The following is a 17,254-nucleotide window of genomic DNA, read 5'->3' on the forward strand; positions in this document are numbered from 1 at the left end:
CACCAGGGGTGTCAAACTCATTTTACTTTAGGGGCCACATACAGTGCACTTTGATCCAAAGTGGCCAGTAAATCATAGCATTATGATGTATAAATATCTAGAACGCTAAATATCTCTTTGTTTTAGTGCAACAAAGTATTAATGAATAGTGCAATAGGTCGACTCCAACAGCCCCAATCAAGATTTTTAAAGTGCGCACAAAACATTATGTGATAAACATTAAGTTCACAGGCATTCTTATCGACACACAACAGAATTGGATTGCTATTACATGTGAATCTCAACTATAGAACTACCAAGCTCCAGGAGAAAATGGACTGGGAGTCATGACACTCTGACTCGCGCCGGCTGCATGGAGATGGAGCCTGATCGTTGTGAGAAAGTTCTATGTTTACACGACAGCGTGACTTGTGAAAACGGGGCCTGACATGCTCGCCATGTTGTATTATTTGTGAGTCGAATAAAATCTTGTAATGTCCCTTATTCTATAAGATTTAAACATAGACACACATTCTCTAGATTATGACACGTTTCTGGGCTGCTCATTGAGCTTTACAGTTAAAAAAAAAAAAAAAAGAAAGAAAAAGAAATTACATGTGATTTATAAGCTCGCCCTTGTGCGTCGTGAACCTTTATGTCTTACAGAAGCTTGACTCAACAGTTCTTAATAGCTCCTGGGTGCTGACTGTCCTGTGGCCTCGTTTCGCCTTTCCTGGGTCCTCGTCCCTTCCCTGCCAGTGTGAATACGCTGATGTCTCCTGTTCTTTCTCTCATAAATGGGACAGACATGGCCACGTCGGGAACAAAAAGTACAAAAACAAAGATGAGCGAGAAAAACCACTTGGCTCTTTCGGCTCCGTCAGAAAATCATACAAGGAAACAATTGCTGGCTCGCGATTAAGGTTAACTGCTTCATTGTAATAGAATAACAAGCGATGGGTGGTCCGACTTTTGGCTTGCTCCGCTCAATTACATAACCAGTTTTAACCTTTCTGAGAAAAGTTAAAAACAAACTTATTTCCTGGGAACCTGTTGAATCTAGTTATTTGCTGCCAAAATATTACACTTTGGAAACATGTAAATCAGTTTAACAAACGATTTTGAGTTATTTTCTTTGCAAGTTAAGTTGAGATAGAAGTGGCAAACTCAGACCAAACAATTGTAAAAACAAAATTTGAAATACCCCCGACTATAATTCCATCCTTTAATCCAGCAAATGCATATTACAAGGTGTTCGTTACCAAGTTTTGTACTTGTCAGCAGTAATTGCATCAGCAAACATACCCATAAACGCATCTCGCACAAATCATTTCCAAGAACATGTCGAGGACGTAAACAAAGCTAACAATAACCAGTAATGACATCCGTCATACAGTAAGACGATCGGGCTAACCACTGAGTCACCAAGATGCCGTAACAATTCGGATTAGACTTGCGTGTCATATATTTGCGAGTCCGTCCTGAGGCGTTATATCTGCCATGCCGGTGAAGCTCATTAAATTAAACTTTCAGTCAAAGAGGAAAAGAAGGATCCTGGGAGAGACGGTTGCTTTATTAGCACAATGCTGGCGGCTTGAACTCCCAACTGAAACTATCATTAGTTTAGTCGGCATAAAACAATACAATAGCGGCCCGCTTGTTTGGACACATTTGTGGCAGCGAAGCGACTTAATTGCTTATTAATTTGGAGAGAATGAGCTGACAGCGGATAAACTTCTAGCCTCCGTTCTGAGTGCTTTTCCTATTGAGGCCGATGGAGGAGGGTGTTTCAGTTGTGACTGCTCCACCTCTATTGTCTCGACAAGCAAGCGTTCATTCTGTGTGCATCTAAACTTTCGGTACATCTTAACATCAGCACTTGTACTCCCACGAGCACATGCACGTTCCTTTCAAATGGAGGATCACTGTCATGTATATATCCCTTTTTATCAGAGGATATTTCCCAAACAGGGCAGCTTGGAGGAACTCCACAGTCTCAGAGTGCTTTTAAACCCACTCACTCCTCTTTCTCCCACCTCTGCCCCGAAGCTTATCCATTCCCACCTGTACGCTATGAAAGAAGCTCTGAATAGCTACCAAAGTCGATGTCAAAGGCTCCTAAAGACACAAATCTCACGAAGACTGGTATTCAGGAGAAAGTAGGTTACACAAAAGGCACTCCTGCACCGAGAACTGACCTTTTCACGAGCAATTATCCATTTGGTACATGTGACGGTTGTGTTGGTAAGCAGTTTTGACCTTGACCTGTTGAGAGTTGATGTGGCGTCTTCAGGAATCGCTTTCCAAACTTGTGGTTTTCTGACTTGAGTGTTATTTCAGACAAATCACCTGAAAGCTGATTTATTTATTTATTTTAGGAATCCTGCCGTTGTTTCAATCAACCTCTAACTTCTGCCATGTTGTCGTCTCTGGTCAGGTATCGAATGCCCACGCAGTTCCAGGAATCTGCCCGGAGGGATGCAGGTGGCCGAGCCCTTCAGCGACGAAGCCATGCTGTTCACCAAAGAGCTGGTGCTGCAGAGAGAGGTAAGCAACCTGGCACAACTAGTTACATCTCTGCTCATTTTCAATTCCCATGTGGCGGAAACCATACTGATAATCCATTGCGGCTCTCCCTTTGCTGTATTGCATTTTAATGTTGTTAGTTTACATCTTGGCTCTCGTTTAGCTGCGTTTTACTCACACGCCCAAGCTGGGATTTGTTTGCTTTCGGCTTGGGGGTCACGTTTAGTTCAAAGATATGCGAAGCTGAAGGCCTCCCATACTGCGAACACCAGCACACGTGCAACATGTTGTTGAATATCTTTGATACTCTTATCAAAGAATCACAGCGACAAACTATTCAAGTTGAACTACAAGACAATGCCTCCACACTCACCCCCGTCCCTCCTTTGGAACAAGTTAAAAGATTTTCGGAATCAGATCTGGTTTTTTAATGAATACATCCACTTTATTTTATTACATAAAGACGATAAAAATGCCTGGAATTGAACAGCTGTTCCTTTTTTCTTTTTTTGACTGGGAAGCTTTGCATAACTTATTACATGTTACCTGCTATATACAATCTATAGGTTATTGGACCTGCAGCCTGTTTTTTTGCATACATTTCTTGTTTTGCCATCTTGTGCTGTTCTTCCGCCTGCTCCTACCACAGTGTGACATCGGGGCTGTCATCTAACGCTTTTGAGATACATTTTAAAGCCTAAGAATGGCTTTTTAACAACCTCTAGCACCTGTATTTAATCCTGTATCGCTCCCAAGTTCCTTTTTTATTATCAGAAAGTCACTATTCATTGTGCACACTTGGCGTTCGACCGACTCAGTCGGGTTTTTCTGAGAGCATTCTGCATGTTCTTGTTGTTTCTGACGCCCCTCTGTTGTTGTTACGCAGCCCATTAGATTATTCAACTGAGTGTCTTGGTTTCCAGTCTTAAATTCCAACATGTATAACCACATCAAGTATTATTTGAATGTGGATTGGTGAAGACAAGGCAGGCTTTTTGTGGAAAGTTTCCCAGTTCCTTTCTGATGTTGCTCGCATCCAACTCACTGCCACTTTATTATACTGTCAAGACAATGTTGTACAAAGATCGGACCACTGATTTTATTAGGATGATCAAACTGTTTACTCCCAAATAAGCTTTATTACAGCAGTTATTATGATTACAGTGCACTGTCACATCTTATCATAAAGTCAGGTCAGAGTGGGGCCCAATCCAATAAACTGCCTCCCTGAATACACACACACACACACACACACACACACACACACACACACACACACACACACACACACACACACACACACACACACACACACACACACACACACACACACACACACACACACACACACACACACACACACACACACACACACACACACACACACACACACAGACCATCCTCCACAGCTTATTCCCAGTTTACGGAAAGCTCACCTGATAGTGGATCGGTGCTCCTGGGCTTTAGAAAACGCCATCCACCGTGTGCCTGTTCATTCACATGCTAATAGGTTTTTATAAGAAGCAGTGAACGGACCAAAGCCATGATGGAACTACCAATAATCCTGCCACCACTTATCCAGGCCACCCCCCCTCTGCTTCCTCTTTTTTTAGTCTCCTGCTCCATTGCTATCTCCCTTCTAAAGGGCTTTTTTTTTTTTTTTTTTTTTTTGCTTTGGGTGGCTGACTCCACTGTCCTGCAGGCTTTAATTGTCATGGAAATGGAACCTTTGCCAGAACTGCAGGTGGATGAGTGTTGGTGTGTATGATGGAGTGTATGTACCGAGCAAGCCAGTCACATTGATTATGTTTGGAAAGCTTTGCGGACACAGGCTACATAGGAGTGTTAATGACTTCGGTGCAAGCCCCTTTCGCGCAGAGCACTTGTGACAAATACACCTGAACGTACACTTGTACGCATGCCTGCTCAAAATGCACAGTTTAAAGTTTGCACACACACTTTGCCACTCCGTCCTCGGCGGTTCCTGCATGCTTCCTGATTAAATCGAGCATTTTGCCACCACGCACGTCCGTGCACGCTCTGACGCACACACTCGCTCACACATTTTCTCCCTTGCCAGTCATTGGTGGTGTCAGCAAGATTTTTTTCTTTTCACAGGTAGGTGGGAGTTAGTAGGCAAGGACCGAGCCATATACTGAGTTTCGAGCCCGGTGTGGGGGCTGCTTGGCTGGCTGCACTGACCTGCTGTTTGCTCTAATGTGAACACAAACACACAGTCAAGTGTTTGTATGAAGCTGTCATTTAAAAAAAAAAAAAAACACAAACTATTACTTTCTCGAAAAAAAAAAAATAAAGGAAGCAACTCTGCATTGCCAGACCATGCTGGAAGAGAGTTGTAGCATAATGTTATACAGCTCCTGTCGGCGGAACCGGATTGAGTTTCTCACGAGAAAGCTCGGCTCAGGAGGTGAGAGCAAGTGCATGTTGTTAAAATGAACAAGCTTGTTCAGGCGATGTCGTGCATCACTAAAAGGCTTATTTCAAGCAAGTGATTCTCTTGCACCATCTTGCAGTCAATGGCCCACCGGTGTCATGTCCTTCATAAAATTAGAAAAGATCACGCATTGTATCAGAGGCAGTACGGACAGATTTGTGAGGGGAAAATGGCAGCCTTTTATGTCTTATTTTGCTTCATTGAACATTTAATTTTCCCCTGAGTAATCCCTCCCTCTTTTCTCCTATCTATTCATTCATTTCCATTGTATTTTTTATACTTGTATTATTTTTGTACTTTTCTATTATTTATCCCTTTATATATTCATTATGATCATTATTATTTTTATTCCATTTAATTACATTTTTTATTATTTATAATGTTTTTATTAATTAATTTTTTTGCCTTAACTTTTGTTTTTAGTGGGTGGGTCACTTGCTTCCTTTAAGGTGCAAGTGGAATTTGAGGATTGGGGGCAAAAAGTGCTTAATGACCTCTGTATGAATGTGAATAGTTTGATGGCCGCTCAATTGACTGTCGGTTGTACAATAATTTTCGGCATTACAATATTCGCCGAACATTTAAGTTTCTCGAACATGAAAATAAAAGTTGCTCTCAGCTTGGCGTCGTTTTACATCAACTTGAATGAACCACAGTTCTTTTTCCTTCAACTACACCCATCCTTTTAGTTGAACTGACTGAGAAAAATGAGCTTGAGTAGTTCAGACATGAAATCCTCAAATTAGAAGGGGAAAAAAAACCAGTGTGTAAAACTGAGAAAATGGTACGAAACCACAAAGTATGTCTTTGATCCATCCGTCTCTCCAGCAGAGCGAGTGAAAGTGAATCACGTTATCAAGGTGTGTCACTATCTGACATGAATATGGATCATTTGATTTCATTAGCATCAGATTCTGCTGTTGATTCGCCTCTGAATAGCGTTTGATTGCGGCAGCTCTATAAGATGTTCCTCAGGTGGCCTCACGTGAATAACATTTGATTCGGGTTACGGAGACACGTTCTTTGGCATTCACAAACTCTTTTTTTTTCCGTCTTCATTTTCCTCGTTTCTGCAGCTTGACAGCCATTTTGAGTTCTCGCTTTGTTTATCTGATGACATGTTGACTCGGTGACCTGGATGCGTGGTTTTTTTTTTTTCTTCTCCTCACACCTCCGTATTTCACTACTCTGTAATTAGCAGTTTTCCTTTTCTTGTGTCCTTTGAAATTGAGTTTGGGTGCAGACTGGAGCACGCTCTTCTCTTTTCTGTCTGTTTTGGTCTTTCGCTAATCGTTTCTCGCTCTTATTTTTTTTCCCTTCTTCCTTCCATTTTCCCATCATCCACTCCGCTGTGCCCGTCTCCCGCCTCCCTCGACGTCTTCGTTGTCCACTTTTAAATCCTTGACTGACATTTGCTCTCAGCTCTCTTCCCTCTTCGCCTAGCGTTTCCTCCCTCCTCCCTCCGTTTCTCTCTAAACTGCCACACAGCTATGTTTTAATTTCTCTTGATGCAGACATGCATAATTAATGTGGCATCCAGCAAGGAGAGGCCCTGGTTTCTGTCTCCTCTATATATAACCCCCCACCCCCCACCCACCGTCCCTGATTTCCCCTCACTGTCTCTGGGGTGGTTCTCTGACGAATGTTAAAAGATTTCTCTCACTTTCAGACTCCCCCTTTTTTTGTTTATCAGTTCTGTCTTCTTTTATCCCTCCTTCTCCCCCCCCCCCCCCCCCGCTCTGTCTGTGTAGTGTTAATCTCTGACAGACACTGCTCCGTTCCCAGCGTGGAACCAAAACAGCAGCACAGAATTCTGAGGAGAAAAGACAACACATTGGTAAACACCACTCCCCAGACATTTCCCTTCTTTCTTTCTTTTTTTTTTTGATGTCTTCCATTTAATTTCACTCACCTCCCACCTTCCATTGAGGAAAAAGACATCCCTCCATTATCTCAAGTCACCGAGCCCCTCTGTTGATTTTCTTTCTCCGTTTTGGGTGGCAACTTCAAAAGCTCGGGCGAACCAAGAGGGAGGCGAACGGCAGAGTTCTACTGCATTGACGTGTTTATCTAGGATGACTCAGCGAGACGTGGGGCATATTTAGCACTGTCGTGTGAATATAAGACATAAGTCTGTGAAACAATATTTAAAGTATTCCCGGTGCCTCATAAAAGTCTGCTCGCCTAATGATCGTCATTCCTGACACAGCTGAGACGAGGGCTGCAGTGTGACTGTCTGGTTCGTGTGAGGACTGCGTCAAACTAAGGTGGAACAGAGTTTAAAGGAACAAGCTGTTGATGCTCTGGGAATTTGTGAAAACGTGAATCATTGTGTGAACTATTTCCGTCCACAAGTACGTGTTCTTATGCCCTTTTAATTACTTCGTTTTGAAGTCGGCGTGGGAGGAATCCGCTTCAAAACTTTATTTATTTCAAGTGAAAAAGCGAAACTTTTGAGTTTTGGACGTCCGTTGATAGGAAAACTGTTCAGCGGCACTGAAAGCACAACTTTTTGAAAATGCTCGGGCTCCATCTCCCTGTTGACAGGCGAAACACTGCTACTGGGCATGCGCGCCACTGAGTGAATAGTTCTTCTGCACATGTGCGAATAGATGGACGATAACAACAATAGCGGCCTCCAGAGTGTCATGACTCCCAGTAGCTGAGAGGCGCCGTAATAGCAATCCAACTTCGTCTGTTGATAAGAATGCCCGTGTACTCGCATTGTCAATGTTTACGGCTCTGAACTCATGTTTGTGTGGAACTCGTGGCCTTACAACAAAGTGACATTGTTTTCAGCTTTTCTGCCGTTTCCCTTTAAAAAGGATTTCGTTTTTGAAACGTTGCTCTGTGAACACACAATTTTTTCTGCAACACCATTGTGTAAAGGGGGTCTTGGTCTACACTTCTGATAGAGACTCGTGTGTTTGTCGTTGTGTAACTGCAAACCAGGTGGGAGCGGACGCGAGACGAAGGGAAGGGGGTGAAGCGGAGATGGGATGAGAGCAGGCTAAGTGGACAGTAATATGCGATGTACTGTTCCGCCTACGTATCCTGTCAGTTCTATTGACCTCATTCAGTCTGGGTGGTCTCTGATTTACTGTACTGCCTCCGCTGCCTACTCACTAGCATTTATCTCTGCATCGCATGGAGAGATTTGAATCGTGGGTTATAAGCTCATCCGATGGCGTGTCAAAGAAAAGGCATGAAAAGAGGCTGATTTCTATATTTACAAAATAATTTCACATCATGAGTGAAAATTGGAGTTCAAGGTGAAAAGGAGTTAAAGAAATAGAATCCTAATTCATAAACATCAGTAGATTAATGTGCAAAGATTGCAAGATATGAAAATTTTATAAATTGACTCTTATAAAAAGTGTTTTCCTTTAAATTGTATACTTTTACACTTACATTGTCAAACTATAGATTTAATATTTATCATGTCGTTTTATTGATAAATCCATCTATAAGGAAATGCTGAGACATCCCCTTTATACATAATCGTTATGTTTCATTCAGGAGCAAAAGGTGAAGGAAAATAAAAAGAATCCCAATTCACATTTTCTATCATTTGAACATGTATCAGAACTTCTTCAAGTATGAAGAAACTGGTGGTACTTCTTTTTCAAAGTAGAGTGTTTTTTAAATTCTGAATAGCTGTGATTCATTCTAAAATATTTGCAATGACTGAGCTTTTGGTTTGCTCGTCGAGATCATTTTCAAAGCCAAACCCCGATGAACGCGCCCGGGGACTTGCCTCCGTAGCTGCTGTCAGGTTTGTGTTTCACCCGCCTCGTGACATGATCGCCGCTGTGCACCGGGTTGCCATGGGTGCAGGTAGGCACAGGTTTCCTCCATACCTGCAGCGCTGATGAGTCACATTACTAAAGCCTACCTCCGTAGAGCTCTTGGCTTTAAATAAATGTTTTAATTAAACGGCAATAACTCAAATACCTCTTTGGAAAGATCTTGCTTTCCACTCCAAGGGAACACGTGATAAAAGTTACTGCCTCCACCATGAACGGGCGCCATGCAGTAACCCGGTAATTAAACCGGCCTGTCTTTTCTTTGTCTCTGTACATTTGTGGTGAGTGCAAATCATTTGGGATTCCTGCACACACACACGCATATACAGCCGTGCAGGTTGCCTCTTTCATAGAACCCCCCCTCCCCTCCTCTCTGCTATGTCTTATTTTGCCACTCGTGGCCGCAGGACCGCATCGGATTTCCTCACATCTTCCACGCTCACACATTGATTTCCAATCTAGCTTGAATTATTTTGGCATGAGGTCGATTGCGCGTGCAGAGGATCTCACACACTTTGCCACATCTCTTCCCCTCTCCATCCAGCTCACTCACTCACTCACATGATGTTTTTGTTGATCACATTGGCCAGCTTCAGTTTTGTACCTATGTTGGACTTCTTGTCCTTTCCAATACATGCCGTGTATGTATGTGTGTGTGAGAGAGAAAGAGAGAGAGCGAGAGCGAGACGGACAGAGAGAACGAGTACACATAATGAATAATGCATGGTGTGGTTTCCTGGTCAGCGAGACAGACGGTGGCGTCGGTGAACTGCCCCTCAGGTCCTTTTCTCCCCATCACGTACTGTAGTTAAACAAACCACGAGTGCAGAAGGCAGACCCATATCCAGATTACCGCTGCTTTATAGCCACAAACCAGATCTCTCCCAATCCATTCATAACCCTGGCACATGCTGAGCAGCATGGCCAGGTACTTTTATTTAATCTTTTTTTTTTTTCTTTTGCCATCACATGGAAGCCAAAAACAAAATATGCTTGGATATCCGGCAGTAATACGCCGCCCAGATGGGGCTTTTATGATTTTAATTGCGCAACAAACAATAAATATATCCCTTGAAATGACAAATCTTGATTACTTGTAAACTAATCAGCAGAAAAAATCGCACCTGTGTTCTGAATTGTGTGCCGTTTCTAATCGTATGCTCGGTTTTTTTTTCCCCCCAACTGTGAGTGCCAATTATCAGCCGCTCCAGTTCCATGTCTGGTATCATGGTCATGTGTCAAGATGAGCTATAATTATGTTTCTGTGTGTTGCTTGGTTGACGAGAACAGTAGCTCCAAGACAACTGGCAAAGCGCTCTGCTTAGCAATTTAAATGGAGCTTTAATTTGGAATTTCAAATTTGACCTTGAAAAGCCACCGTACGAGCGAAGCGCGACCGGCGCTCGCCTTAGCGGCGCGTCGGCCGTAAATTGTGTTGCTCTCGACAGCCTGTCCATAATACTTTGGAATAATTGGTGTCACAGGTGGAGTTCAGCGTTTTTAGTTTTGCAGCAGTTTGTACTCGTCACCCCGTGTGTGTGTGTGTGTGTGTGTGTGTGTGTGTGTGTGTGTGTGTGTGTGTGTGTGTGTGTGTGTGTGTGTGTGTGTGTGTGTGTGTGTGTGTGTGTGTGTGTGTGTGTGTGTGTGTGTGTGTGTGTGTGTGTGTGTGTGTGTGTGTGTGTGTGTGTGTGTGTGTGTGTGTGTGTGTGTGTGTGTGTGTGTGTGTGTGGTGTTTCAGTTTCACTGCCGGACGACATTGTTCCTTGAAAGTGGTGAATTATAGCCTGAAGGTGAACTGAGTGGCCCACATAAACGCATTCATGCCGTCGCAGTGACGGAGAGATAGATGGGCCTGGATGGAGATGGAGAGATGAGAGGAAAGAAGAAACCTGCTCACCACTTTATCGCCAACTCGTTTACGAGGGCGACCTTGCAGCGAGCGCATGCGTGTGTCTTTCTCGTTCCAGCACGCGTGTGATGTTTTTGCAGGTTCGCCGTCCACCCTGATAAGCGTAACCTGCAACGAGCGCAGAGATGCAGACACACACTGTACTTGGGGACCGGCTGAATCCTCTTAGCCTTTTCCTGCACATGAAGGGCACTGCAGCACTCTTCCACAACAATAAGGCCAGCGGGATAATGCTCTCATGCACTTACATTTTACTGCCTGACTTTTTTTTTCTTTTTCTTTAATATTTATTTCACTTTTTTTTTATCCTCTTCCTCCAACTCTCTGCTCACACTACTTCCTCACAGGAGCTACATTTTGATTATACTTTAAAACAAAACTAAATGATTGGTGCGGGACACTGAGCGTCAAGGCGTTTGTTAAATCGTTGCTGTGTCTCACACTGGAACTCTGGATATATCCGAAGGGACTGAAGCAGCGGGAACGCGGGCAAAAAAATGCTTGTGTTGTCTTTGCCGTGCCTGTGTTTGCCCTCTTCGGTTACACTCCGATCCCTCCGACTTACAAAAAGGAAAATAGCCAAACTACATATTGGATTTTGGTCCAGCTGTGAATAGCGACGGCCCACACGCCAGATAGCTCGTGGCTCTGTCAATAGGCTTATCGCGACTTGTCCTATTATCTTGCCTCTTTTCTTCTATCTATTCCTTTTTCCACCCTTTTCTACTTGTCTCTTGTTCTAATAAAGAGCAGCTTTGTCTACTGCCTGTTTCAGTTTCACACTTTCTTCCACCTGCCTATGCAGTGCAGACTGTGATCGCCTAGCAAGGCAAATAAAACGATTATTTTTGGCGTTGCTATGAGATATTGTCTATTGAGCTGAATATAACCAGTTGAGGATGGCAGTGCTGCAGCTGCCTGAGTCTTGAACCAGTTAGTGTCTTGTTAGGCCTAATTATCATTATCATTACCACCGAGGTTGTACAAATCTCTCATCATACTTACATGTACGTTAGAACTAGGCTTATAATTAGCAGATCAAAACACAGTCTGAGAATAATACTCATTGTTTAACGTTCTATAACTTTGAGAAAAACAAAAATCTAGATAAGTCTAAAGAGTGATTGCATTATTTGTTTTTTTCAAGCAGGCGTGTCAAACACATTTTAGTTCAAGGGGCCACATGCAGTCCAAAATAGTAACATAATGAACTTTAAATTTAAATCTTAGCTATTTTATTTGTTGTAGTACAAAGTATACATGATGAAAAGATAAAATCTTTTCCACAAAAACCAAAGGATTAATCTGAAAGATAACTGAAATCTCAACATAAAGCCAATTTAAATGAAAAATTCTGGCGCAAAATAGAGAAGAAATGTCCAAGAAGTATGCTTGTTTTTACAAACTCGCACTGACAACACAAGTTTGATGCTAAAGTTAATTTTTCTTTGATGCTAAAGCAATTTTTTTTTTTGTGTTATTGTTTCTTTCATGGCAGCATCACTGATGTCCCAGTGTTGTTTGTACCATTTCCTTGGTGGTTCGGCTGGATCGGACTGGTTTTGACCTTATGTTTGACACCCCTAATCACCCCTTGGCACTTCGCTCTGCCCCCTCGGCTTGGCCTACAACAAAATGCTGTGTTTGTTCGTACAAGTCTCATTCATCCATCAACGGCAAAACCCTCCTCCTGCGTGTCCTTCTGAGCTGCTGGCCGCTAGGTGTCTGTTATCTAAACACGAACACTGTTTGACACTCTAACAAAATGGTGTGCAATTGGCATCAGAGGCAACATTAACAGTCTGTTCACATTCATCAGCAGCAAATAAATTCTGCCCTCAATTTGATAAATTTTTTTTCCTCTTTCTCTCTTATTTTTTATCGGCTATTTTTGCTTTGAAGCTTCGCTACAACAAATTTGCCACATTTTCCTCACCCGATGCCGCACAATACTTGAAACGGTATCTACTGTGTCCTTCCCCATATGTCAGCTGAATCTCTGATGAGCCAGCCCGAGGAAATGGCTTTAGGCCTCTATGTTTTATTGATGCGTCGATTGATCCCGTTCCATTGATGCCGACAACACAACGGCGCAACACATTGACAGTTTTGACAGACAAATACAAATTTCATCTCTCTTTGTGGCTCCGCCACACATACATCAAAATACATGGATTAGGCGTAGTGCAGTGGCGTATTGATGTTGTTTACACTGCACTGCAGGAACCATCAACAAGCTCTCCTCGCAGCCTCTTACAACCTAGAATCTATATATCTATCAGTTTTGAAGAGGAATCATTTTCTTAGTTATCACTAACAATCATGCGAGCGTGTGTGTTGTGTGTGTGTGCGCGCAGGCAAGCGCAGAGATGATACCAGCCTCAGTGCTAATGGTTCCCTTGACAACACAGTTAGTTGCCACACATCAATGTTGTCTTGGCTGTGGGGTTAGAGCATACCACAAGGACGGACACACAGACACACACACACACACACACACACACACACACACACACACACACACACACACACTTTGAAGTCAGCTGTCATCATTAACAGAGTCAGGGGGTCTCTGCGCCTTTTTTGCCCGACACTCCCCATTTTCTCTTTTTCTGTGTCTGAACTGAAGAGTTCGCCTTTGGTTTAAGAGACACACACACACACACACACACACACACACACACTGCTGTTTACACAGACGATCCTCACCTCCTCCCTTCCCCACACGCGTGTCTGTGTTTCAGTCGGCTGTCACTTGCCGGCTGATTGAGTTGTCAACGCCCGGCCCCTGCTGCGTCAAGGGCTCACCTACTCAGACCCCTCATCTCCTCTAGTCAGGTCCTTTTCTTTACCCTTTTGCCTTTTACGGCGCTCTCATCTGCGAGATTCTGCCTGTACCCGGTGTGAGTGGGGGGGAATACAGGCTCTGCGAGATCTGAATAAACGCCGCCGCAAATAAAGGCCAAGAAGAGGAGAGATTTGAAGCAGTAATCCTTCACCAGCTTACCCAGCATACCGTCCCCACACCTGCACTCTTATCCCCATCTCAGCATCTACTTCCATCTACCTCCGCTCTCTCATTCCCATTACTTTATATCCCTCGCCAACAAGAGAGAGGCTATCTCAGTGGCTGTGTCAGCGATCGGCATCTCTACCCTCCTCCTCCTCCGCCTTCTCCTTCTTTTTCTATGTTTCCCAGAGGACAGTCGGGGGCATAAAGGGAAGAACAAGCCTTGCAAAATCTATTCAGAAAATGAACGGGGATTGGGCTCTCAGCTTAGAATTCAGACAGATAAAGCTAATGGCAGAAGTGGGCGACAGGCAGGAAGCTATGTGTGTGTGCGCGCAGACACTGCTTCAATTGAGGCCAGCTATAGAAATGTAGTTTCTTTAAACCCCTTCGCTAGCTGAGTCTGTCTGAATGTGCAGGGGTGTATTGCAGGGGAAGTTCCAAAAAAGGCTGGCCGGGGCACTGCAGTTTCTTAAAATGCCCTCGACGCCAGCAGTGTCTCTCTTAAAGTGAGAGTTTTAGCTGTTTTAAGGTGTGCTGTTGAACTTGTCCAAAAAGTGATCATACTAAGTTTCCTTATTTTTTTCCCCTCAGCATTAATCTGCTTATCAGTTGTCCTCTGCCCGACTAGATTTCAGTTGCCTTCATTTTTAAAAAGCTGACCCCCTCAGGCCTTGTTAACACGTTTGAAGTGAAAGTTACTGTTTCAGTCAAACATGTTTGAAGGGTCTGTTTTTACTTATACAGCTAGTATTCATACCCTGAATGAATATTGTATGTCCTCTGCTCTCCTAGCTTTTCTTTGTGCATTGCTTTATAAACAGCTAAGTTCAGCAAGTATTCTGTACATACTGTGAATCAAGCGAGTAACTTTTATAGTTAGTGTTTAGTCCTTAAATGAAGCCACAGCCTCTCTCTTTTTAGGATATCTTCTGACCCTAAAAGCTTCCATCTTTCAATATTTCAATATGTCTTTATAACCTGCAGAAACATTACACCATGAATCTCTCTTGTTGCTTTAAATAACTTGGCAGATATTACTGCACTTGACAGTCAAAGTCGAACACATTTCTCGCCGGAGTAAAACATGTTGAACAATCACATAGTGTTTTGATAGCCTGTTCTTTGCTTCCAGGACTAATGAAAGCCGTAGTTGTCAGGACCTGTGTGCTTGTTAGCGCCATGGCCTCTGGTTGTTTCTGTAGTGCTGACATTCAGCGCTATAGTCTGACACACCCACAGACAAACGATCGCTTCTGCATGCATCGCGCTTGCGGATCACCTCTCCATATTGTTCGTCTGCCACCTCGTCGCAACTCGTTTGCCACTTTTGGCTTGGAATTGACACCCTCAACATGCGCGCGTGCATCCATGCGCAATCACACACACATACTTATTATCTCCTGGAACAATACTAATAGATGCATGTACTGCTGTGAGCAAACAGTTTGTGGCTCTGCTGCCAACCGAGTGGGATGGTGAATGCTTGCCAAGTCTGTTCTACCCCGAGCCTCGTCTATTTCTCCTCTCTTCCCTTTCCCAATCACAAGCCCTAACCTTTCTTTGTCTCTGAATTTGGAGTCTTTCATTTCTTTAATTATTTCCCTCTACTCACAAAGTGTCTATTCTTCATGCAAGCTGAGCCACATCTTACGCCATTGTCCGTTTTCATAGTATTGAAATCCCCCTGCAGAGGCAACTCCATAGGCATTCAGCTTCTTGAATCATCCTTGCATACCACCATTGACTTGTGGCACTACATCCTCATGTCTGCATTCTTAGGTCCCATTTACACAACGCTTTCACGTGAAGACGCAAAAATTGTAATTTCCGTTTACGCAAAGACAATGCTTGGAGCCACTGCAAGCACAACTTTTTGAAAATGGCTCCTGAGGTTTAACTCCATGGAAACGGGGGAAAACATAGTTTTAAGCATTTCTTGTTGTTTCTGTGAAATTGACATAGATTACAAAACATTGCCATGTAAATACAAAACTTTGCTGAAACGAAAATGCAAAAAAACAATGCGTTTTTCACTTGAAATGTCATGCACCCAACAAGAACTGTACAGTCCTTGATCTGCTGTCAATCTTAGAACACTAACAAAAGTGGAACTGATGGACAAACACCATCCCGCGTGCACATATACATGTTTGATATCTCTGCTTGGTTCGGACGAGAGAGCAGTGAGGTGAGGGAAGCAGTACCACTAGCTGTCTTAATTATCGACTCCCCTGCTGGGCAGGCACTTTAGCATCAACCAGGGTGACGGCAATGAGGTCCCGCTCAGCTTGGGGCCACACGGTGGCTCTCGATCCACTTGTTGCCGAGAAATTTGCGGCTCTGTATTGCTGCAGCCTTGAAAACCACTGCTCGAGGCATCTGCAGTGCTGACGAGGCAGAGCCAGAGTTACTGTCACTTCACATACAATGATGGAAGAGTTCTCCTCACTGTGAAGTTTCAGTTTATTGCTTTGGTAATTTTAGAAAATATAATCAATTTGTGTCTTTGTATTGGTTTTTCTTTTGATTTAACAGGTTTAAAGTTTGATGTTTTTCGCTATTACAGATCTGTAATATCTCACAAGTTTTTGCTCATATGTGACTGCAATGAGCAACAACTGGTTTTAAGTCTGCTTTGCTGGATGTTTTTTTTTTTTGGGGGGGGGGGGGGACTGCTATGCTTTTATACTTATTAAAAAAATGTCCACCCCTCCTGTAGAGGTGCCATAGTTAGACTGGCACAGATTCACACCTACACAAGCACTCCCACAAAATAACACTCTACAATCACATCTGTATTCCAGCTGCAGTTACAAAGAACTGAACCCCCCCACCCCACCCCCTTTTTTTTCTCAGATAAAACCATCAAGCATTGGCAATTGGACAATAATGCCTCCCTTACATCGGTGCAAAAAAACCAACAACATTTCACTTGCATCATCTTTTTTTTCTTTCCGCTGGAGTCTAAGCAGATTTGTTTGAAGTCTGAATAAAAGAGGAAAACAGAAACCAGCCAACTGTTTACAAACGGTTTAATTCTTTCACTGCCACCTTGGATCTACCATCAAACTCCCATTCTTTCATTAAAACTCTACTATATTTTAGGCAAGCGGTTTTGGACCGGATGTTTATTTGGTCTCCATTAAAACTTGTGGGTAGGATTAGTGCCTGGATCCCACCACCTCATAAAAACAGCTTTTGAGCTAATTCCCCCTCCTGTTTTTAAGTACACAAAAGTTGCATCTACATTTTATTCCGCTTAGATTAAGTTATTAACGAAGCCCAGAAGATTTCCGAGTGTCTCCGGCTTAACGATTCGAACTGAAGTGAGGAGGGGTAAAAAAATAGAAAATAAAGACCTCGAGTCAGACACTACAAACAAAGGTTGGCCATTGATTTGTTTGATCTGTAAAGATCTTGACCGACCCCGACTGCACACAGACACACATTTAATCACACGCAGCCATTTGCTGCAGCACCGGAATAATTTTGCCACCACATGAAAACAGCGTTTCAACCGGCGGATGCTCCAGCACTGCCTGTCAGGGCTTTCATCTTGACGCTGC

General features: G+C 43.3%; 1 protein-coding gene across 1 annotated transcript in view; it reads left to right on the forward strand.

Moving 5' to 3' along the window:
- The window catches only part of snd1 (staphylococcal nuclease and tudor domain containing 1), a 182,771-nt gene that overhangs the window by 61,854 nt on the left and 103,663 nt on the right, over window positions 1–17,254 (forward strand). Inside the window, exon 16 of the mRNA XM_080491780.1 lies at window positions 2,417–2,526. Within this exon, the coding sequence (XP_080347906.1) occupies window positions 2,417–2,526 (110 nt within the window). The remainder of the gene's footprint in view (window positions 1–2,416; window positions 2,527–17,254) is intronic.

Source organism: Lipophrys pholis (genome assembly GCF_963383615.2).
Source record: "Lipophrys pholis genome assembly, chromosome: 22".
Classification (NCBI taxonomy): domain Eukaryota; kingdom Metazoa; phylum Chordata; class Actinopteri; order Blenniiformes; family Blenniidae; genus Lipophrys; species Lipophrys pholis.